Source organism: Molossus molossus, unplaced genomic scaffold (assembly GCF_014108415.1).
Source record: "Molossus molossus isolate mMolMol1 unplaced genomic scaffold, mMolMol1.p scaffold_m16_p_4, whole genome shotgun sequence".
NCBI lineage: Eukaryota > Metazoa > Chordata > Mammalia > Chiroptera > Molossidae > Molossus > Molossus molossus.
This window is the reverse complement of record NW_023425377.1, coordinates 62276977-62300101: the sequence shown is the minus strand read 5'-3', so window position 1 is coordinate 62300101 and position 23125 is coordinate 62276977. Positions and strand designations below refer to the sequence as shown.

The window sequence follows — 23125 nt, the reverse complement described above, 5'->3', positions numbered from 1 at the left end:
TCCCCTTTCTTCTACTGTGGTGTTTCTTTCTTGACTATTCTTTAGACTTATTGGTATCAATAGGTATTTCTTGGGTTCACTGGTTATATGAAAGACCCTTAAGTCATGATTTTTAAAGGTTTCTAGCCCTATTTTTTTGTGTCCACTGGAAACATACCCCAAATCAGTTTTTTTTTTATTCTCACCCGAGGACATTTTTCTTCCATTTTTTTGTTCAGATAGAGTAGGAGGGCGAAAGAAGAAGAGAGAGAGAAACATCGACATGAAAGGAACACATCGAGTGGCTGCCACCCATACAACCCAAACGGGGCCGGGGACAAACTGCAACCAAGGTACATGCCCTTAGCGGGAACCAAACCTGGGTCTCTCTGGGCCGCAGGTCAATGCACTAACCACTGAGCAAAACTGGCCAGGGCCCAAATCAGTTTTTAAGCTCTAATTTTAATCATCCACTGTTAAGACCTACCTCCCAACCCTTTTCCTGTATAGATTGAGGGAATTGTTGAATAATTATATATATATATACACACACACACATACACACACACATACATACACACACACACATATATATATAATCTAAATAAAATACATATACATGAAAATAATGGAACATGTACATTGTAGTCAGTATTAAGTTTTTAAGAGCTGGAGATTCTATTTTCATGTTTTTTTTTAATATTCTATGGTGTACATTTTAGACATTCAATAACTTAAATTTGAGAACACTAGGGTATTCTATAATAGGCAAAGAACCAGGAACCAAGAGATGATGTATATCTGTCATTTCTGGAGAACTATTATACCCTATTCTATTTATGATCACAGTAAGAATAATAAAGAAAATTATACAAACAACATTGCATTGCTGACGATAAAGATGAAGGAATTGGGTATTATAACTTTTTAAATATTAAAAAAAATAAATTTGGTACCAAAGTATGTGTACAAATTTATGAGCTGGTTAATATTGAACATTTATAGAGTCTAGCAATATACTGACCTTATATAGGAGAGATGGGCATTTTTTATCCACTACATTATATGTAGATATTATTTAATCTACCTTTGGACCTTGTAAATGACTACAAATTTACTATCTGTAGATAACTGCTATGTTATGAACTCCCAGAGAGTTTATAAAATCTTTGTTAATGACTATCAAAACAGGCTGAGTCCATTTAATGAGAAATGTTTGCCCTCAAAGAAGAGTTGCAATTGTAACTATTTAGCATATAAAGGGAAATTATGACACATTTTTCTGAGGAAGAACCTGAGATTTCTATGGGTAGTTACTGTGCAGTGACTCTTTGAACTTTCAGAGCTCAGTTTCTTTGGTACTTTTTTTTTTATCCTCACCTGAGGACATTTTTTCATTTTTTGTTCAGATAGAGTGGGAGAGAGAGAGAGGAAGAGACAGAGAGAGAAACATTGACGTGAAAGGGACACATTGAGTGGTTGCCACCTGCACAACCCAACTAGGGCCAGGGACAAACTGAAACTGAGGTACATGCCCTTAGCTGGAACCAAACCCGGGTCTCTCTGGACCGCAGGCTGACACCCTAACCGCTGAGCCAAACTGGCCAGGGTTCTTTGGTACTTTTTAAAAATTTATTTATTTAAAAATTTTTTTTTCCTTTATTGATTTTAGAGAGAGAGGAAGTGAGAGTGAGAGAGAAAGAGAAAAATCGATGAGAGAGAACATTGATTGGTCGCCTCCTGCATGTCCCCCACTGAGGATCTAGCACACAACCTGGGCATGTGCCCTGACCGGGAATGGAACCAGTGACCCCTTGGTACATGGCTCAACGCTCAACCACTGAGCCACAGCAGCCAGACTCTTTGGTACTTTTTAAATATGAGCCCCTCAGGTAACTTTTTTCCTTTGGATACTGCTTTAAAGAATGAACTATATATAATAAAATGCTTTAAGATTTTCCATCTGCCCTTAAAATACCGAGACCTGAATTTAACATATGGAAAGTTAGTTCCTGAATTCTGTGTAGTAAATACACAACTGTACAAAGCATACCATTGCCATGTCATGTTCATCTGTGCCAGATTTTCTTTTTACCTTTTTAGCTGCTGTGTTAAAATATGAAAACAATGTCATGAATATCAGGCAGTTTAACTGTTCTCCACACCCCTACTGGCTTCCAAACTTTATGGATGTTTTCACGTGGTCTTTGCCTTTTGTTGGGGAAAAAGGTAAGAGAACTAACAATTTGGACCAACAATTGTCTTAACTAGTGACCAGAGCACACTTTTATATTTGCATGACGGTTTAGAAATGTTTATTTTTTTAAGTTATTAGAAATGTTTTCTTATCTTCCTTGTTTTTTATAAATATTTTTTAAAATACTTTTTCTTTATTGATTTTAGAGCGAGTAGAAGGGAGAGGGAAAGAGAGAGAGAAACATCAATAAGAGAACATCGATTGGCTGCCTCCTGCATGCCCCACACTGGGGATCAGGCCCATAACCTGGGCATGTGCCCTAACTGAGAATCGAACCAGTGACCTCTTGGTGCATGGGTCGATGCTCAACCACTGAGCCACACCAGCCAAGCATGTTTTTTATAAATACTTTTAAATGACAATTGGTTTTTAAATTATACTTCTAATTGATTATGTTTTTCTTGTTCTAAATATCAACTTAAAGCAGCTATCCTGTGATCACCATGTTAAAATAACATGTCATTATACCATTCTTTCAGTGATTTCTTTAGTGATAAAGAGATTTAAATAGGAAATAATGCCCTTAGAATTTTCTTTGTGCACCTATACAAATAAATGTAAAATGAGCCTGGTGGCTTAACTTCTTTGCAGAATGGGAGGAAGTCTTTTCATGTGCATATCAGTGAAGATAAAGGTTCTGGATAGTAGTCTAATGAAATCATTTAATTATGCAATAGAATCTTCAAAGACCCCAGACTTTTACTGGAGCAAGTAATCTCCCAAAATTTTATATAAACCAGAAAGTCTACTTATAATGCTACTCTGTAGCTACTCTTAGTAGCCTAAAGACAAGTCATTTTTATATATGTTTATTTAACAGTATGTTTATTTAGTTTTCCACATCATTTTGGAGGAAGTACCTTATTAACTATTTAAATTTGGGGCTAGTTTTTTCAGTGAATTTATTGTTCTAAAATTGGCTATTTTATTTTATCTTATAGTCACAGAGATGCTGGTTAACATTCTCAACATATGCTCTGATGATGAGTTGATTTCCGAGGATGACATTGAAGGTAAACTTGCCTTTTCCTCATTTGAACTAGAAATGAAGAAGTTTTAATTTGAATTTGTTTTGAATAAATTTTTCTTATTAAAAAAAATTGTGGCCCTGGCCGGTTTGGCTCAGCGGTTAGAGCGTCGGCCTGCGGTCCAGAGAGACCCGGGTTCGGTTCCCGCTAAGGGCATGTACCTCGGTTGCAGCTTGTCCCCGGCCCTGGTTGGTCATGCGGGTGGCAGCCACTCGATATGTCTCTTTCACGTCGATGTTTCTCTCTCTCTCTCCTCCTCTCTCTCCCTCCCACTCTATCTGAGAAAAAAAAAAAAAATTGTGTTCAGTGTTAAAAAAGAAAAGAAAAATACAAGAAGCCATAAATAAGAGGGGGAATAGAAAAAGTCACATGTAATCCTATCATCTCATATCTACTAATAACATCTTGGTGTATATGTGTTAGCTTTTATCTTTGCATATATTTATGTCCACTCTTTTTTCTTTTTAACAAAAATGAGGTCATATGATAGTATCATGACATTTACTTTTTTTTGTAGACTGATTTGTAATGGTTACACAGTTGTACATGTCATTATTCTTTGTTTTAACCAATCCCCTGCTGTTGGATATTGGATTTTTTTCCAACTTACTTTATTCTTAATTTTTTGTTAATTTTACCTGAGGAGGACATTTTCTCTTGATTTTTAGAGAAAGTAGATGGGATGGAGAGAGGGGGAGAGAGAGAAACATTGATGTGAGAGAGACACATCAATCAGTTGTCTCTCACATGTGTCCCTGCCTTTGACCCAAGCAGAGAATTGAACCTGCAACCCAGGCACATGCCCTTGACTGGGAATAGAACCAGTGACCCTTCAGTCCTTGAGCCAATGCTCTAACAACTGAACTACACGGGACAGGGCTCCAACTTTTTTTTTTTAAGCCCACAGTTTTCAACTCTTATGATAAATTTTTGCACATTCTGTCCAATATTTGTTACATGCTTGATATGTGTCAAGTGCTGTTTAGATCACTGCTTCCAATAAGCTTATGTTCTAGTGGAGGGAAGACAAACAATAAATATGTCAGATGTTGATCTGTTATGAAAGGAAAGAAAGCAATGTTAGGATATGAACAATAACATTTTCTTGATTACTTCTATAGGATAAATTTCCAGAAATTGAATATCTGTGTCAATTAGTACTTAAAATTTTAAATCGGATACAGATAACCGCTAGAGAGGCTGTACAGGTTTACATTTCATGTGTGAGGCGTAGTTCACAGTGCTTTCCTCAGTACTGTTTATTATACGTTTTATAGTCTAGTGTTCTTTAAATTTTAATTTGTTTTTATGATGACTAATGAACATTTTTTCTTGTGTTTATTGACCATATTTATCTCTTTTGTGAGTTGTCAGTTCATACCTTTTCTCCATTTTTCTACTGGGTTATGTGCATGTTTGTTTGTTTTTCTTCTATTGCCAGTGAGAGATCTTAATATAGTAACATTTTGTTGCATGTGTAGCCAAGTATTTTTTTCTAGTGTATTGTGGGAGGCTTGGTTTTATTTATTTATTGTTTTATTTATTTATTTATTATTGATTTTAGAGACGGAGGAGGGAGAGACAGAGAAAGGGAAACATTGATGTGAGAGAAACACATGGATTGGTTGCCTCCAGTAGGCGCCCCCACCAACTAGGGATTGAACCTGAAACCTAGGTATGTGCCCTGACTGGGAATCAAACTCCTAATCTTTTGGTGTATGGGATGCCTCTCCAACCAACTGAGCCACACTGGCCAGGGCAAGGGAGGTTTGATTTTAAAGGTAGGTCTTAATTTATCTGAGAATGCAGAAGATTCTGGAAAGATGGTGGCACCTGAGCACAAACCTCTAACTGTCTTATTCTCTCCAAGCTATGTGCTAAGGTGATTCAACTATTGGTTTAAACTATCTACATAGTGGAGAAAGCCTAGCTTACTTAGAGAATATAGAGGAGAGTCCTGCACATACTTACACTTCCAATTCCACATGAAATGTGCACAACAGATAGTGCATAGCTTCTGAGTACCTTTACGTGTGGGATAGAAGAGCACTGCAAAGAAAACAGTTCTTGAGCAAAAAGTGCAGGCAGGTAAAAGTTAAAACAGAATTAAAATTTTAAGTTAGTGTACGGTGAAATATGTAACATGGATTTAGGAAAATTTATATTTGGATCAAAGTGGAAATGGAAATTATTGTGAACTCTATTGTATGTATTAAGAAAGAATTCTTGATAATTATAAAGATATGTTTACAAAATTATGCCAAAAATTATATATGGGAATATTTGAAGTATCATCTGTAGTAGCAAAAGATTCAAAACAATCTAAATATCCTTCTGTGGAGAGCTGTGTAAATCAATTTTGATATATCCATATGATGCCCTGGCCTGTTTGGCTCAGCGGTTAGAGCGTCGGCCTGCGGTCCTGAGAGACCCGGGTTCGGTTCCCGCTAAGGGCGCGTACCTCGGCTGCAGTTTGTCCCCGGCCCTGGTTGGTTGTGCGGGTGGCAACCACTCGATGTGTCGCTTTCACATCGATGTTTCTCTCTCTCTCTCTCTCTTCCTCTCTCTCCCTCCCACTCTACCTGAACAAAAATGGAAAAATGTCCTCGGGTGAGATAAAAAAAAAAAAAAGAAGAAGATATATCCATATGATAGATTCTCTACATGAAATATATTTATACAAGCCTCCTTTTTCTCTTTCTCTTCTAGTTAGCTCTTGTTCAGCTTATCACAGCATCTTCATGGAAAACATTTCTGACCTCCCTGACTAGATCCAAAACCTCTTCTATCAGTGGTGCTAACTTCTCCTTAGCATTTGATAGAATTGTAGTTTTACTTTTATCTACACTATTATAAGATTCATATATTTACCCCCACTCCACTGTAAACTTTCTGAGTGCTGGGACAAAATGGTTTTTGATCACCAATATAGCCCTAAAGTCAAGTGCAACAAGCATAGTAGGTAAATATTTGTTGTTAGATTGAATGGTATAAAGTGTGACTACTTTTAAAAAAAGGAATGATATATAGATATGGGGCTGATATGAAAAATTTATTAGATAGTCTGTTAAATGTAAAAGTAAATTGATAGAATCCTCTCATTTCCATTTTTTATAAAGTGTAGATATAAGCTAATATGTGCTTTCAAATTTTGTTTTTGAAAGGAAATGAATAATAACTTCTTAGGTTAAGATGATTAATTGAACACATTTCTAATTCCATTTCTTCCTGAAACCACACTAAAACCACAATACAACTTTAGTTTATTTAAGTGATATAAGCTTTGTAATATCAAAGTTTATATCAAAGTGGAAAAAGGATTTCCACTTTGTAATGCCAGACTAGATAGTTTAAATCAACCCTCTTAAGACAACTGGAAAAGCTAGACAAAACAGTTTTACATTCAGAAAGCTAACAAAGTAATAAAAGATTACCAATTTGAGATTTGGAGAGAGGTAAGACCAACATTTGGGACTGTCTTTCCTAAAGACATTCATGAATTTCAACAGAGGAGGCTAAGAGATGGAGCAGAACTCTTGGTAGAAGTTAAAAAAGTTGAGTTTCATGGCTTACCAAGGGGTGATGTGAGTGCCAGTAAGCTTTTTGCTCATTGTTTGGGACCCCCAAAAGTTGCATCTGTGTAAGAGTAAGGATGAACTGTAAATAGAACCTTCAAATAATTTTAATTCCTGAAATTTAAACAAGGTAGTCTTAGGAACCTAGCAAAAGCAAATCTCTCTAAACTAAGATAACATCATGTAGAGCCTTAAATTACTACAAGGAATCTTTCACATATAGTATGTGGCTCACAGTAAAAAATAACTAGACATACAAGGAGACATGATTACATGAATGAGAACCAGCAGGAGCAGAAAAAAAAGAAAAAAATAGACCACAGGTTCTCTGGACATTGGCTTTATCAGACTAAACTTTAAAATAACTGTGTTTAAAAAAAGCAAAAACAAAAGTGCTTACTATGTTCAAGAACATAAAAGACTAGATTGAAAATATTGGCAGAGCCCAGTTGGTGTGGCTCACTGGTTGAGTGTCGACCCATGCACCAAGAGGTCACCAGTTTGGTTCCCAGTCAGGGCACATGCCTGGGTGTGGGCTCGATCCCTAGTGGGGTGCATGCAGGAGGCGGCCAATCCATGTTCTTTATCATCGATGTCTTTATCTCTTTCCCTCTCCCTTCCTTTCTCTCTAAAATCAATAAAAGAAAAATTATTTTTTTAATGAAAATTTTGGCAGAGAATATAAATTATGAAAGAGAATTTAACAGTTGATAAAACACCAAAAGAAAATTCTAGGAATAAAATAAATTAAAAAACTGAACAGATTAATTAACAGCACTTTTAATAAAACTAAACAGAGAACAAATCAACTAGGTTAGAAGAAACAATCTAGAGTAAATAACTAAAGAAAAGTAAAATACCAAAACAGCCTAAGAGACAGAGATACAGGCCTCTCATCTCTGTGTTTGGAGTTCCAGAGAAGGAAGGGAGAATGGGGTAGAACCAATATTTGAAGAAATAATGAATGAAAATTTTCTAAAACTGGTAAGACATTAAACTATAGATGAAGAAGTCCTATAAACCAAAGCAAAATTAATACAAAGAAAACAACACCTAGCCAGCACATCATAGTAAAAGTGCTTCAGATGAAAGAAAAAAATCTTTAGGCAGCCAACAAGAAAGATTATTTTCAAAAAAGAACAATTAAACTGGCAGTAGAGTCTTAATGGAAACAATAGAAGCTGGAAACAATGTAATAAGATATTCAAAGCACTGAAAGATGGTAACTGGTAATTTAGGATTCTGTATCTAGGAGAAATACCCTTTAAGATGAAGAGGAAATAAAAATTTTCATATATTTTTCCATTTAAACATTTACTATGAGAATTACCAGGAGACCCACACTAAATGAAATTCTAAAGAATATTATTCGAGCAGAAAAAAAATACCAGATGGAAGCTTTGAGATTCTGGAATAAAGAATAAAAATAGTAGAAAATATGTGGATAAATCAAATGAATGTATACTTTATTAAAAAACAATGTTTTATTGGATTTAAAAAACAATTGAAATAGGTGACAATAATAGTTGGCAATGGGATAAATGTAGTTAAAGTTTGTAAGTGATATATGTATCATCTGGGAAGAAGGGAAAAGTGTGTAGCTCTCTCTCTCTGTCTACTTTTCTTTTTAAAATCAATAAATTTAAAAAAATAAAATAAAAACTGAAATGATAAAATAACTCAGAAGAAGACAAGAAAGGAGGGAAGGTACATATAGCAGCAGGAAAGATAGAACAAATATAAATATATCAATTTCATTAAATATAAATGGATAAAATATTGTCAGGTAGGATAAAAAGTTTTTTTTTTAATTTTTATTTATTGATTTTAGAGAAAGAGAAACATCAACTTGTTGTTTCACCTATTTATGCATTCCTTAAGTTGATTCTTATATGTGCTCTGACCGGTGATTGAACCCACAACCTTGGGGTATCAGGATGATTCTCTAACCAACTGAGCTACCCAGCTCAGGCTGTCAGGTAGGATTTAAAAGAAAACTTTACAGCCCTGGCCGGTTTGGCTCAGCGGTTAGAGCGTTGACCTGCAGTCCAGAGAGACCCGGATTTGGTTCCCGCTAAGGGCACGTACCTTGGTTGCAGTTTGTCCCCCACCCTGGTTGGTCATGCGGGTGGCAGCCACTCGATGTGTCCCTTTCATGTCAATGTTTCTCACCCCCCCCCCCACTCTTATCTGAACAAAAAATGAAAAATGTCCTCGGTTAAGGATAAAAAAAAAGAAAAGAAAACTTAACAGTGTTTTATAAGAGACAGATCTAAAGCATAAGGATAAAGAAAATTTGCAAGTAAAAGGAGAAGAATAAATATATAAGGCAAACACTAACCAAAGAAAAGCTGTTGTAGATAGATTAGTATTACATGAAGTAGACTCTAAAACAAAAATAAGCCCTGGCCAGTTTAGTTCAGTGGTTAAAGTGTCGGCCCTAGGACCAGAGAGTCAGGGGTTCGATTCCGGTGAAGGGCATGTACCTTGGTTTCAGTTTGGTCCCCAGCCCTGGTCCGGGTCGGGTCGTGCAGGAGGTGACCAGTTGATGTGTCTCTCTTACATCGATGTCTGTCTCTCTCTCTCTCCCCCTCCCATTCTATCTGAAGATAAATGGAAAAATATCCTTGGGTGAGAATTTTAAATAAATAAACAAACAAACAAACCAAGATGTAACAGTTTTAAGTTTGTATGAAATCAATAACATGACTTCATAATATATTAAGCAAAAATGAAAAGAAATACAATTAAAATATCATTCAAATGATAGTGGGAGAATTAACAAATATCTCTCAGCAACTGATGTAATAAGCAGACAAACAAAATTAGGAAGGTTGTAGAAATTAGAACCACACAATTAATGAATTTGACCTAACAGACATATAAAGAACACAGCATCCAACAAATGCTGAATACACCTTCTTTTCAAAGCACATGAATATTTACAAAACTGACCATGTAATGGGCTAAAAGCAAATTTCAGGTGTCAAGGATTAAAATCATAATGATATAAATTAGTAACAAAAAGATAACTAGAACACCCCCACATTTTACAAGATTTTAAAATATACATAATAACCTATGGGTCAAATAACAAATCACAATGAACATTTGAAAAGATTGTGAACTAAATGAAAATAAAAAGTAGCACATATTAAAGCTTGAGAGCAGGCAGCATGCACCAAGCAGCCCTGGGCTCATGAGTGAGGCCCAAACCATATCTAGATAATTTTCACTTTGCATGACTGTGGACTGACCAAAAGAAATGTGACATTGGCTAAGTTTATTGAAAAAGCAGCTGTTTCTCTGTGATTTCGTTCAAATGCATGTGAAATCTTGTACACATCTTAGCTGCACTGTATTTTGAAAGCAATTTACAGGAACAAATTAAGTTGTAATTTAGTTCACCTTTATACCACATTTTGTAAAATTAGTGCTTAAAAACAAAATGTTTTAAACTTGAGCCCTGGCTGGTTTGGCTCAGCGATTAGTGTCGGCCCACGGACCAAAGAGTCGCAGGTTCAGTTCTGGTCAAGGGTATGTACCTCAGTTGCAGTTTGATCCCAGGCCCTGGTTGGGGTTGTGCGGGAGGCAACCATTCAATGTGTCTTTCTCACATCGATGTTTCTCTCCCCTCCGCCCCCATTTCTCCCTCCACTCTAATCTAAAAATCAATGGAAGAATATCCTCAGGTGAGGATTAAAAATAACAACAACAATAATAATAAATTTAAATAAAACCTTAATGGATACATCTAAAGCCATACTTAGAGGAAAATTTATGGTCTTAACATGTATATACTGGGAGAGAAGAAATGTGGAAAATTAACATTGATCTCAAGAAGTTAACGAAAGGAAGGATAGCATTAAATCTAAAGAAAGTAAATGGAATGAAAAAAAAGTTCAGAAAAATATTAACAAAATAAGAAACATAATACAATACAGAAGTGCCATGAAATAAAGTATGCTCTTTTCAAGAGACTAATAAAATTGATAAATCCCCTTGTAAGGCTTATCAAGTAAAAGACAAAAATAATCAATGCCAGTACTGATCCTACAGACATTAAGAAAATAACAAGAATAAATTTATACCAGTAAATTTTTAAACTTAGATGAAATGGATAAATTCCTAGAAAAATTAATTTACCCAAATTAACTCGATGTAGGAAATCTTAATCACATGCTTATCAAGAAATAAGGTCTATAATTATAAATTTTTCTATGAAGAAATGCCAGGTGCAGAAAACTTCAACACATTTACCAAATATTTAAAAAAGAAACAACACAAATTATCCCAAGAATAAAAAAGATATGCTTGTTTAATGAGGCTGGTATGCCTCTGATAATAAAACATGACACAAGGATATTAATATTGATATATTAACCCTTAACAAAACCTCAGCAAATTGAAACTACCAACATACATAAAAGATTTATGCCACCCAACCTAGTTGACTTATTCTAGAACTTTTAGAAGACAACGTTCAAAATTTAATCAGTATATACTGGAATATACATAGTGGAAATAGTTCATTAATAATAATGGAGTCTGGGCGAAGAGTATAAGGGAACTCTCTGTACTATCTTCATATCTTTTATGTACAACTAAAACTATTCTAAGATAAAAATTTTATTTAAAAAAATCAACCAGCATCCTGGCTGGTTTGGCTCAGCGGTTGGAGCGTCAGCCTGCAGACCAGAGAGTCCTGGGTTCGGTTCCCGCTAGGGGTATGTACCAAAAAATAAATAAATAAAAAATCAACCAGAATAATTCCCTGCATTAACAGAAAAAAGGAGAAAACCTATTTTTTTCAGCAGATGTAGAAACAGCCTTAGATAAGATTAATCTTTCATTTACAATGGATCTCTTAAACTAGGTTTAGAGGAGAATTCTTTAATCTGACAGTAAAAACCTATAACAAACATCATATAGTGAAGTGTTGAAAGCTTTCCTTAGCATTTGGGAACAGAAAAGGATGTCACCTATCAATACAGTCGGCCCTTGTTTATCGTAGTTAATCAGTTCCAGACTCTACCACAATAAATGAATTTCCATGAAGTAGGATTCTTTATTTAGTATACAGTCATCCCTTGCCACTTCGATCGCAGCTTCACTCTATCGTGGTAAAAAAAACCCATGATAGAGTGAAGCCGTGAACGGCGAAGCTCAAAGTGGCAAGGGATGACTGTACCTCTATACCATATTATATTAGAAGGTGTATCCAATCCAATAAGGCAAGAAAAAGACATAAAGGCATAAAAATTGGAAAGAAAAAAACCTCATTATTTAGTGATGATATGAATGTGTACAGGGAAATTTAAGAGTCTATAGATTAGAAATAGACTTCCGGTCAAGATGGCGGCGTAGGTACACGCGGTATCGCGTCCTCCCACAACAACATCAAAGTTACAACTAAACTGCAGAACAACTATCATTCAAAACCGCCTGAAATCAAGCTGAATGGAAGTCCTGCAACTACGGAATTAAAGCAGCAGCCACATCCAGACTGGTAGGAGGGGCGGAGGCGGAAGGGCTGGTCCCACACCTACGTGTGGCAGATAAAAATCAGAAGGCGAACTCGGCTGCGAAGGTCCTTCCTGAGGACTGAGGGGTCCCCGTCCCACACCAGGCGCCCAGCTCATGGTTTCAGTGCCAGGAAGAGAATCCCCATAACTTCTGGCTGGAAAAACCAGCAGGAACTGAGGCTCAGGGAGGCTGAGGCAGCTGGAGCCTCTGGCAGCTCTTCTTAAAGGGCCCGCGCACGGACTTATCGGACTCTCCCTCCAGTCTTGGAGGGGAGGCAGTTTGAGGGGCACCAGAGACATACAGGGAAGAACTGAGCTGTTTGGCACTGAAGCGAGGGCTGGAGAGGGGGCTTTCTCTGGGACAAACGTGCTGTCAGAGGCCTTTGTTCCTTTGGTGAGCCCTTCCCTGCGGCGGCAAACAGCTGCCATGACCTGGGACTCTAGTAACCTGGCTCATATTCTTTGCCCCGCCCTGGTGACTCCCTGAGGGCCCCCCCCCCCCAACTTCCAGGCCCACCCAAGCTGTTGCCAGTTGCTTTTCCATAGGATTGATCTGTCTTGGATCCTGCTTCAGGTTTTCCTAAATTCTTTCAAACAAGCAGCATCTGGTCTCAGCCCCATATCTCTCGTTAAGTAATACATAGAAACAAACACAGGGAGGCAGCCGTACTAAGGAGACAAAGAAACAGGTCCCAAATGAAAGAACAGAACAAATCTCCAGGAAAAGAACTAAGTGAGCCCTGGCTGGTTTGGCTCAGCGGTTGAAGTGTCGGCCTGCGGTCCAGAGAGACCCGGGTTTGGTTCCCGCTAGGGGCATGTACCTTGGTTGCAGTTTGTCCCCGGCCCTGGTTGGGTCGTGTGGGTGGCGACCACTCAATGTGTCCCTTTCACATCAGTGTTTCTCTCTCTCTCTCTCCCTCCCACTCTATCTGAACAAAATATCGAAAAATGTCCTCGGGTGAGGATCAAAAAAAACCAAAAAACAAGAACTAAGCGAAATGGAGATAAGCAACCTAACAGATGCTGAGTTCAAAACACTGCTTATAAGGATGCTCAATGAACTTAGTGAGGCCTCAAGAGCATAAAAAAGGACCAGTCAGAAATGAAGAAGGCACTAACTGAAATAAAGAATAATTTACACAGATTCAATAGTAGAGAAGGTAAAGACAAGAAGCAAACCATCGATTTGGAATATAAGGAAGCAAAAAACACCCAATCAGAAGAACAAAAAGAAAAAAGAATCCAAAAAAAAAGGATAGTGTAAGGAGCCTCTGGGACAACTTCAAGCGTGCCAACATTCGCATCTAGGAGTCCCAGAAGGAGAAGAGAGGGAACAAGAAATCGAAAACCTCTGAAACAATAATGGCAGGAAACTTCCCTAACTTGGTGAAGGAAACAGACGTACAAGTCCAGGAAGCACAGACAGTCCCAAACAAGATGAACCCCAACAGGCCCACACCAAGACACATCATCATCAAAATGCAAAAGGTTCAAGACAAAGAGAGAATCTTAAAAGCAGCAAGAGAAAGGCAGATAATTACCTACAAGGGAGTTCCCATTAGTCTGTCAGCTGATTTCTCAAAAGAAACTTTGCAGGCCAGAAGGGAGTGGCAAGGAATATTCAGAATGATGAAAAGCAAGAACCTACAACCAAGATTACTCTATCCTGCAAAGCTGTCATTTAGAATCGATGGCCATATAAAGACTTTCCCAGACAAGAAAAAGCTAAAGGAGTTCATCACCACCAAACCATTACTATTTGAAATGTTGAAGGGTCTTTTTGAAGAAAAAGATAAAATATATGAACAAACAAAATGGCAATGAATACATATCTATCGACAGTTGAATCTACAAACAAAATGAACATGCCGAACAGAAACAATCTCATAGATACAGAGAACATTTTGTTGGTTGCCAGATGGGAGGGGGTTTGGGGAGAATGGTTGAAAAAGGTGAAGGGATTAAGAACAAATTGGTTGCTAGATGACAAACCTCAAAGAGAAGGTGGTTGGGGGGTGGGAGGAAATAAACCGAAGAACTTATATGCATAACCCATGGACACAGACAACAGTGGGAAAAGGCAGGAGGGGGACAGAAGGGAGGAGGAGAGGGGTCAATGGGGGGAAAATGAGGAACATCTATAATACATTCAACAATAAAGATTTTAAAAAAAAGAAGAAGTGAAAATAGCCATTAGATTTATGAAAAAAAAAAAGTCTATAGATTAATTATTAGAATCAATAAGTGCGGGTAGTAAAGTTGCTGGATACAAAGTTAATAAGTGAAAATCATTTGTATTTCTATTTACCAGCAGCAAACAAAATGAATTTTTAAAAAGATGCTATTTACAATAAATCTAACAAATTCTGTGTGATACCTCTAAGCAACAAACTATAAAACATTGTTAGAGCAATGGAAAGATTTTTTTTTTTTGGTATGTGCCCCTAGCGGGAACCAAACTCGGGACTCTCTGGTCCACAGGCCGATGCTCCAACCGCTGAGCCAAACCGGCCAGGGTAGAAATGGAAAGATTTAAATAAATAGAAATATCATGTTCATGGATTATTGGAAGATTTAGTATTGTAAAGATATAAATTATTCCCAAATTGATCTGTGGATTCATAATCAAATATTAATAGACAATTTGATTCTAAAATTTGGAATCAAATATTATGGAAATACTAAGGTTAGATTCTAAAGTTCATATGGAAATAGCCTAAGTCTTGGAGAAGAATAAGGTGGGAGAATTTGTTCTATATGATATAAAGGTTTACTATTAAGCTAGAGTAATTAGAATTATTAGTACAATGACAGACAAGCACTAAAACAGAATAAAGAGCCCTGGCCAGTTTGGCTCAGCGGTTAGAGCGTCGGCCTGCGGTCCTGAGAGACCCGGGTTCGGTTCCCGCTAGGGGCGCGTACCTCAGTTGCAGTTTGTCCCCGGCCCTGGTCAGTTGTGCGGGTGGCAGCCACTCGATGTGTTCCTTTCACATCGATGTTTCTCTCTCTCTGTTCCTCTCTCTCCCTCCCACTCTACCTGAACAAAAAATGTAAAAATATCCTCAGGTGAGGATAAAAAAATTTAAAAAATAAAAAAAAAACAGAATAAAGAATGTAAAAATAGATCCACATACATATGGACACTTGATTTATATCAAAGTTGGCACTGCAGAGTAGTAGGGAAATAATAGTATTTTTCATAGATTGTTTGGGGATGTTTATTTGAGTAAAAGTTAAACCTGACCCCTATCACATTCCAAGCATAAAAATAAATTTCAGTCCTGGCTGGTGTGTTCAGTGGTTAGAGTGCCAGCCCATGCACCAAAGGGTCAAGGGTTTGATTTTCAGTCAAGGGCACATACCTGGGTTGCAGGTTCAAACCCCAGTCACAGGTTGGAGTGTATGGGAGGCAACCAATGGATGCGTCTCTCTCACATCGATGTTTCTCTCTCTCTCTCTCTCTCTCTCTTCCACCCACCTACCTTCCTCATTCTCTTCTACTCTTTCTAAAAATCAATGGAAAACTATCCTTGGGTGAAGATTAACAAAAAATACAAAATAAATTCCAGATGGATTAATATATTCAAATATGAAAGACAAAACAATTAATCTTCTAATATTTATAATATAGAATCTCTTCATGACCTTGGGGTAGAAGAAAAAAATTTTATTTTATTTTTTTTATTAATTTTTGTTATAGATGTTTCTCCTTTTTCCCCCACTGATTCCCCCCTCCCCCTCCCTCCCCACCCTGTCCCCAGCTTTGTTGTCCATGTCCACTGTTCATGCATACATGCGTATAAGTTCTGTGGTTTATCTCTCCCCCACCACCCCCTCTTCTGGGGATTGTCAGTCTGTACCCCACTTCCACGTCTCTAGGACTACCCCATTCCTCAGACTGTTATGTTCATTATATTCCACAGATAAGTGAGATCATATGATACTTGTCTTTCTCTGTTTGGCTTGTTTCACTTAGGGTGATACTTTCTAGGTCCCTCCATGTAGTTTCAAAGGATAAGAGATCTTTCTTTTTTACAGCTGCATAGTACTCCATTGTGTATATGTACCACAGCTTTTTTATCCATTCATCTACTGATGGACACTTGGGCTGTTTCCAGATCTTAGGTATTGTAAATAGTGCTGCTACAAACATGGGGATACATCTATTCTTTCTGATTGGTGTTTCAGGCTTCTTAGGTTATATTCCCAGAAGTGGGATCACTGGGTCAAATGGAAGTTCAATTTTTAATTTTTTTGAGGTAACGCCATAGTGTTTTCCATAGTGGCTGCACCAGTCTGCATTTCCACCAGCAGTGCACTAGAGTCCCCTTTTCTCCACATCCTCGCCAACACTTGTTGTTTGAAGAAGAAAAATTTTTAAACAGGATGCAAAAAGCACTAACCATACAGAAAACTATTAATAACTTGGGCCATTGTTAAAAATAAGGACTTGTGCTTTTCAAAAGACTGTATTAAGAGTGGGAGAGGATCCCTGATCAGTTTGACTCAACAGTTAGAGTGTAGGCCCAAAGACCAAAGGGTCTCTGGTTCAATTCCCAGTCAAGGGCGTGTACCAGGGTTGCAGGTTCCATTCCTGGCCCCCATCTGGGTCTTGTGGGAAACAACCAATGTGTCTCTCCCACATCAATGTTTTTCTCTCTTTCTGTCTCTCTTTCTCCCTTCCACTCTATCTAAAAGTCAAGGGGAAAATATCCTTGTGTGAAGATTAACAAAAAAGCGTGAAAAGCAGCACAACCAATAAAGGACTTGCCAAAATATATAATGAACTACATAGAGATCAATAAGATAAAATTTGAACAGGCACTTCACAAAAGAGGATATCCAAATGGCCAGTAAAAATATGAAAAGATATTCAACCACATTGGTAATTATAAAAATGCAAATTAAAATAATGGATGATTTTAGACATCCACCAGACTGTCTCTAAAATTAAAGATGAATAACACCAAGTGTTGGCCAGGATTTGAAGCAGCAGGAATATCATACACTGAAGTTTAAATTAGTACATCCAGTTTAGTAGATAATGCCAAACTGTTATCCAAAGTTGAGCATACATGTACCCTATAATTGAACATTTTAATTCTAGCAGTATACTTAACAGAAGTATGTGCAGTGAAGAGAAATGCACAGGAATATTCACAGCAGCTTAATTCAAAATAGCCAAAAATTAGGATCAGCCCAAATGACCACTGACTGTAAAAAGGAGAAATAAGTTGTGGCATATTCATATAGTAGAATTGTATACAATAAAGACAATAAACTAGAACAACAGGGGAAGCACAGATGACTTACAGTGTTGAGCAAAATACGCTAGACACAGAAATATGTATTTGATTGTTGCAGTTACATAAAGTTAAAAAATGATGAAAACAAGTGCTTGTGGATGCATGTTTAACGGTAAAACTATAAAGAATAGCAAGAATGCTATTTCAATAAAATTCAAGAGAATGATTTTTCTGGGGGAAGAGAGAAAATATAATTATTTAGAGGAGCTTAACTGGGGGCATCTGGGGTGCTGGCAAGGTTCTATTTATTGACCTGAGCGATTATATGGCCATTTGCTTTTTTTTTTTTTTTTTTAATCCTCACCCGAGGATATTTTTCCATTTTTTGTACAGATAGAGTGGGAGAGAGAGAGAGAAACATCGACGTGAAGGGACACATCGAGTGGCTGCCACCCGCACGACCAACCAGGGCCGGGGACAAACTGCAACCGAAGTACGTGCCCTTAGCGGGAACTGAACCCGGGTCTCTCCGGACCGCAGGCCGACGCTCTAACCGCTGAGCCAAACTGGCCAGGGCTGCTTTTTTTTTTTAATGTTTTTTTATTGATTTTTTTTTTTAGAGAGAGGAAGGGAGATGGAGAGAGATAGAAGCATTGATGAGAGAGAGAAGCATCAACATCCATCAGCTGCCTCCTATATGACCCCTACCAGGTATCAAGCCCAAAACCTGTGCTCTAACTGGAAATCGAACCAGCGACCTCTTGGTGCATACGTTGATGCCCAACCACTGAGCCACACCAGCAGGACTGGCCATTTGTTTTTTAATAAATCACTGGGTTATATGTGTGTGTACTTTTCTGTATGTTTATCATACTTCACAGTAAAAAAGTTTTTAAAGAAGTGCCCATTAACCCAGAGACATAGAGGTGGGGTACAGACTGACAAGCTTCAGAGGAGGGGGGTTTGTGAGAGAAGAGATAAACCACAGAACTTACATGCATGTATGCATGACCAATGAACATAGACAACAAAGCTGGGGATGGGGCGGGGGAAGGGAGTGGAGGGTGTCAATGGGGGGAAAATGAGAAGCATCTGTAACAAAAACAAATTAATAAATAAAAAATTTTTTTTAAAAAAGTGCCCAGCCAGAGTGGTTCAGTTGATTGAGAGTTGTCCTATTCACCAAAAGGTTGCTGATTTGATTCCTGGTTGGAGTACATGCCTGGGTTACAGGTTTGATCAGTGAAGGCACATATGGAAGGCAACCAGTTGATGTTTCTCTCTCACATCAATGTTTATCTCTCTCTCCCTCCCTCCTCTCTAAGCATTTCCTCTGGTGAGAATAAAAAATAAATAAAGATTGAAAAGTTATAAACCTACAAACCCAGAGGTTTTTATGAGTTTTTGGAAGCTGGAAAACAAAATGAATTAGTGTTAACTGACTTACCTGATTCAAGAAAGCTGAAGTTCAACTTAATAATGGGGAATGCAGAGTTCCAGCACAGAATCCTCCAAAAGCAAAGGAATTGGTAGAACCAGTTGAGAGAATTGGGGACTGTGGGTTGAGGGAAGAAGGACATGGGCACTGAGCTAAAATAGGAGACTTGGGTGAACACTTTTGGAAATGAAGTTAAAGTTCTAGTTGCCAGTGCGCAACTGCCTCTTCTCCAAGTCTGAAGGCTAATCTCTGAAAGCTAAACCAAACAAATTCAGGACAGGGAATACAATTGAGGGCATCAGTACCTTGCCAAAACAGATGGATTAAGTGACCATATGCATGCATACTCAATACTGATAGAATTCCCTAAAATAGGCCCACTCTGATCACTCTATGGAAAGCTCCTAGTCAACAATCCACCCACCAACTCAGAAACCTTTTTGGTCCTTCACTCATAATCATGAGCAAACATAAAGGATTGTCAGACACCTCAGGAAAGTCCCTATGAGAGACAAGAGAAACAGCAGAAAGTGCCCTGGCCGGTTTGGCTCAGCGGTTAGAGCGTCAGCCTGCAGTCCACAGAGACCCGGGTTCGGTTCCCGCTAAGGGCATGTACCTTGGCTGCAGTTTGTCCCCGGCCCTGGTTGGGTCGTGTGGGTGGCGGCCACTCGATGTGTCCCTTTCACATCGATGTTTCTCTCTCTTCCTCTCTCTCCTTCCCGCTCTATCTGAGTGAAAAAGTCCTCGGGTGAGGATAAAAAAAAAGAAAGAAAGAAACAGCAGAAAGCAATTTGAATAGACTTGAAATTCTGAAGAAAATAGAAAATTTTAAAAAGGGAAAATTAATATCTCTAAAAGGGTATGGGAAGATATTCAATCCGTTAAATAAAAACATAAGCTTTTTTTTTTTTTTTATCCTCACCCGAGGACATTTTTCCATTTTTTGTTCAGGTAGAGTGGGAGGGAGAGAAGGAACAGAGAGAGAGAGAGAAACATCGATGTGAAAGAAACACATCGAGTCGCTGCCACCCACACGACTGACTGACCAGAGACGGGGACAAACTGCAACCGAGGTACATGCCCTTAGCGGGAACCGAATCCAGGTCTCTCAGGACCGCAGGCCGACCGCTCCAACTGCTGAGCCAAACCAGCCAGGGCAAAACATAAGCTCTTATTAAGAGATTTGTAAGCTGTTTGTTCTGTCCTTGTTTGTGTTCCTTGTTTTTAGCGTCATTTGTTCCACAAAAAATACTGTTGTTTTTGTTTTTTGTTTTTGTCTAATTTTATTTTCATGATCTGTGGGGATACAACTTGTTGGATAATAATAGATGTGAATTAATGTAAAGCCATGAACTTTTAAGAAGTGGGAAAATGACTGACAAGAAATTTGTGATCGAACATTCTGTCATGATACCAAGGATTTCTCTTCTGATCTGATAAAGATAACAGCCTGCTTCTCTCATTGCATTTCACTTTGATTTTTTTTCTCTCTTCCATGTAAACTTAAATTGCTCTTCTCCTATTTCTATCTTCATCTCCTTGTTTCTTGGTGTCTCTTCTCCCTGAAGATCACTACATTTCAAGCTATCAGAAAGGTATCTTACTAAAATGTGCTAAGAGCTTAATATTCACTGTCTGTCCCCCTACAATCTATTAGACTTTTTTAGTTGTAGTTGAGTAATTTCAGATAGGCTCTCCATCCTGCATATGTTTTCTCTGGACCTGCTGTATGATCCTGCAGGATATTGAGAGCAGTAGGGGGCATGGGGGTGTTGGTGAGGAAGGAGAGGACATGTTTTTTTTCTGACTTTTGAATGTGGTCACATGGTGCATGCTGAACCTTGGCTTCTCATGTGTGAGCTGTTTCCTGAATCTTAGATGAGAAAAGTCCTTCAAGTCTTGTATTAACGTTTGCGATGTTGCTTTATAAAAAACCTTAATCCATCATCACAATTTTTTCTGTGCAGTTGTCTATAGTAGGAAATATTCATCAGTTTGTAAGTGAGGATTATAGAGTGAAAGCCCTCACTAAGTTCTAGAGAACTAGCTGTGCCGTATGTTTACATGCAGAAGACAACTGCTCAAATCATCACTTGCCATTCGCAGGCCAAACCCTGCATCCTAAGGTGGCCCCACAGCATTCTCAAACTGTCTTTGTTTATATATGTATATTATACTCTTCTCTGTGTTCTACATTTCAGAACTTCAGATAAGTTCCTACCTCTCATAGACATGCTTGTGTGGCCCCTCCATTTTTTACTTCATCTTTTTCTCTTCTGGGTTATTTTTTTCCTCTTGCTGCTCAGAACTTTCTGGGATTTTTGTTTAAACAAAATTAGGCCTTGCTTTTTTAAAAAAATGACAGTTTCTTTAACTTTGAAAGATACTTCATCCTGCACTTGTAAAAATTAATCTGTTAACACATTTCTTTAACTCACTTATTCTTTGTATTGTTCCTCCAAGGAGGCAGTACACTTCGAAAGGAGATCATCAAGAATAAAATCAGAGCCATTGGGAAGATGGCACGGGTCTTTTCAATTCTTCGGTAAGGATTACAGTGTGGGAATAAAAGCATTTTGAAAGTAAATTAGAAGTTGATACCTAAACAGTTTTTTTTAGAATTGGAATTTGCTATTTGAACTGTAGGTCAAGTGCAGATTACAATCAGACCTATATGTTAGAATGGCTAGAAATATTCTGGCAAACATTCATTCAAATGTAGTGGCTTAGTGTGGATTCTGGAGCCAGATTACCTGTGAATACATCCTGGCCCTGCCTCCTCTTAGCTGTGTGATCTTATGCCTCATTTTTCATGTCTATGAAAGAGAGATTAAAAATAAAACCCGCTTTATATGGTTATTAAGAGGATTAAATAAGATAATGTATGGAAGCATTAGAGTAGTACCTGGTTATTAAGGGTCATTAATTGAAAAGCAAGACCTGGCACATTCTTTAAAATTGGAATATTTAGAGAAAACATCCCTTTCTTTGGGTCAGGGAAGGGGTGGGAGAAAAAGAAACTGTTCTCCGTCTTTATGCATCTTAACTTCCTTCAGGTACCTTGGAATTGCTGAGTGGTGGACACCCCGGCATTAACCCAGAGCTTTGATCTTCCTTTGCAGGGAGGAAAATGAGAGTGTGCTGACTCTCAAGGGCCTGACACCTTCAGGTACACTCCCTCTGGGTGTCCTCTCCGGAGGAAAGCAGACTATTGAGACAGGTGAGTATGAGGAATGCTCCTTTCAAGGAAGGTGTGCTCCTGTTACCTAGCAGTCAATGTAAAATGAAAAATTGGGGCTTCCTCAATAAAAAGAAACGAAATCTTGCCATTTGCAATAACATGGGTGAAACTGGAGGGTATTGTGCTAAGTGAAATAAGTCAGACAGAGAAATACAAACACCAGAAATTTACTTATATGTGAAATATTAAAAAAAAAAATGAATTCCCTGGTCTCAGTGTGGCTTGATTGGTTGGAGCGGTGGCCCATAAACTTGTCTTAGGTTCAGTTCTCAGTCAGGGCACATATCTAGGTTGAGGGTTTGGACCCGGTTGGGGTGCTTACGGGAGGCAACTGTTGATGTTTTTCCTTCACATTAATGTTTCTCTCTCCCTTTCTCTGTTTAAAAAAAATAAAATAGACAATATTAAAAAAAAAAAAAGCAAACAGACCCATAGATACAGAGAACAAACTGATGGCTACCACAGAGGAGAGGGATAGGGGATGGACAAAAAGGTGAAAAAGGAAAAATGTACACACTTCTAATTATAAAATAAATAAGTCATGGGGATGTAATGTGCAGCACAGAGAATATAATCAATAATATTGTAATAACTATGTGCGGTAACAGTTGGTTACTAGACATTGTGGTAATCACTGTACAAGGTATATAAATGTAGAATCACTTTGTTGTACACCTGAAACTAATGTACTGGTGTATGTCAACTATACATTAATTTTAAAATAAAATTTTTTTAATTGGGACTTTTCAATAAATGTTACTGGAGCAATTGGATGTTTATCTGGGGGAAAAATTAATCTTGACCCTTCTCTCCATATGCAAAAATTAATTCAAAAT

At 37.8% G+C, this 23125-nt stretch overlaps 1 protein-coding gene across 5 annotated transcripts in view; it reads left to right on the top strand.

Annotated features, from left to right (window-relative positions):
• The window catches only part of PPP3CC (protein phosphatase 3 catalytic subunit gamma), a 159819-nt gene that overhangs the window by 130349 nt on the left and 6345 nt on the right, over positions 1-23125 (top strand). For 3 of the 5 annotated variants that reach the window (XM_036281741.1, XM_036281737.1, XM_036281740.1), the window contains exons 9-12: positions 2062-2208; positions 3178-3249; positions 21512-21593; positions 22171-22268. In XM_036281741.1, the coding sequence (XP_036137634.1) occupies positions 2062-2208; positions 3178-3249; positions 21512-21593; positions 22171-22268 (399 nt within the window). The remainder of the gene's footprint in view (positions 1-2061; positions 2209-3177; positions 3250-21511; positions 21594-22170; positions 22269-23125) is intronic. The other 2 variants (XM_036281742.1, XM_036281738.1) reach the window with 1 other exon arrangement.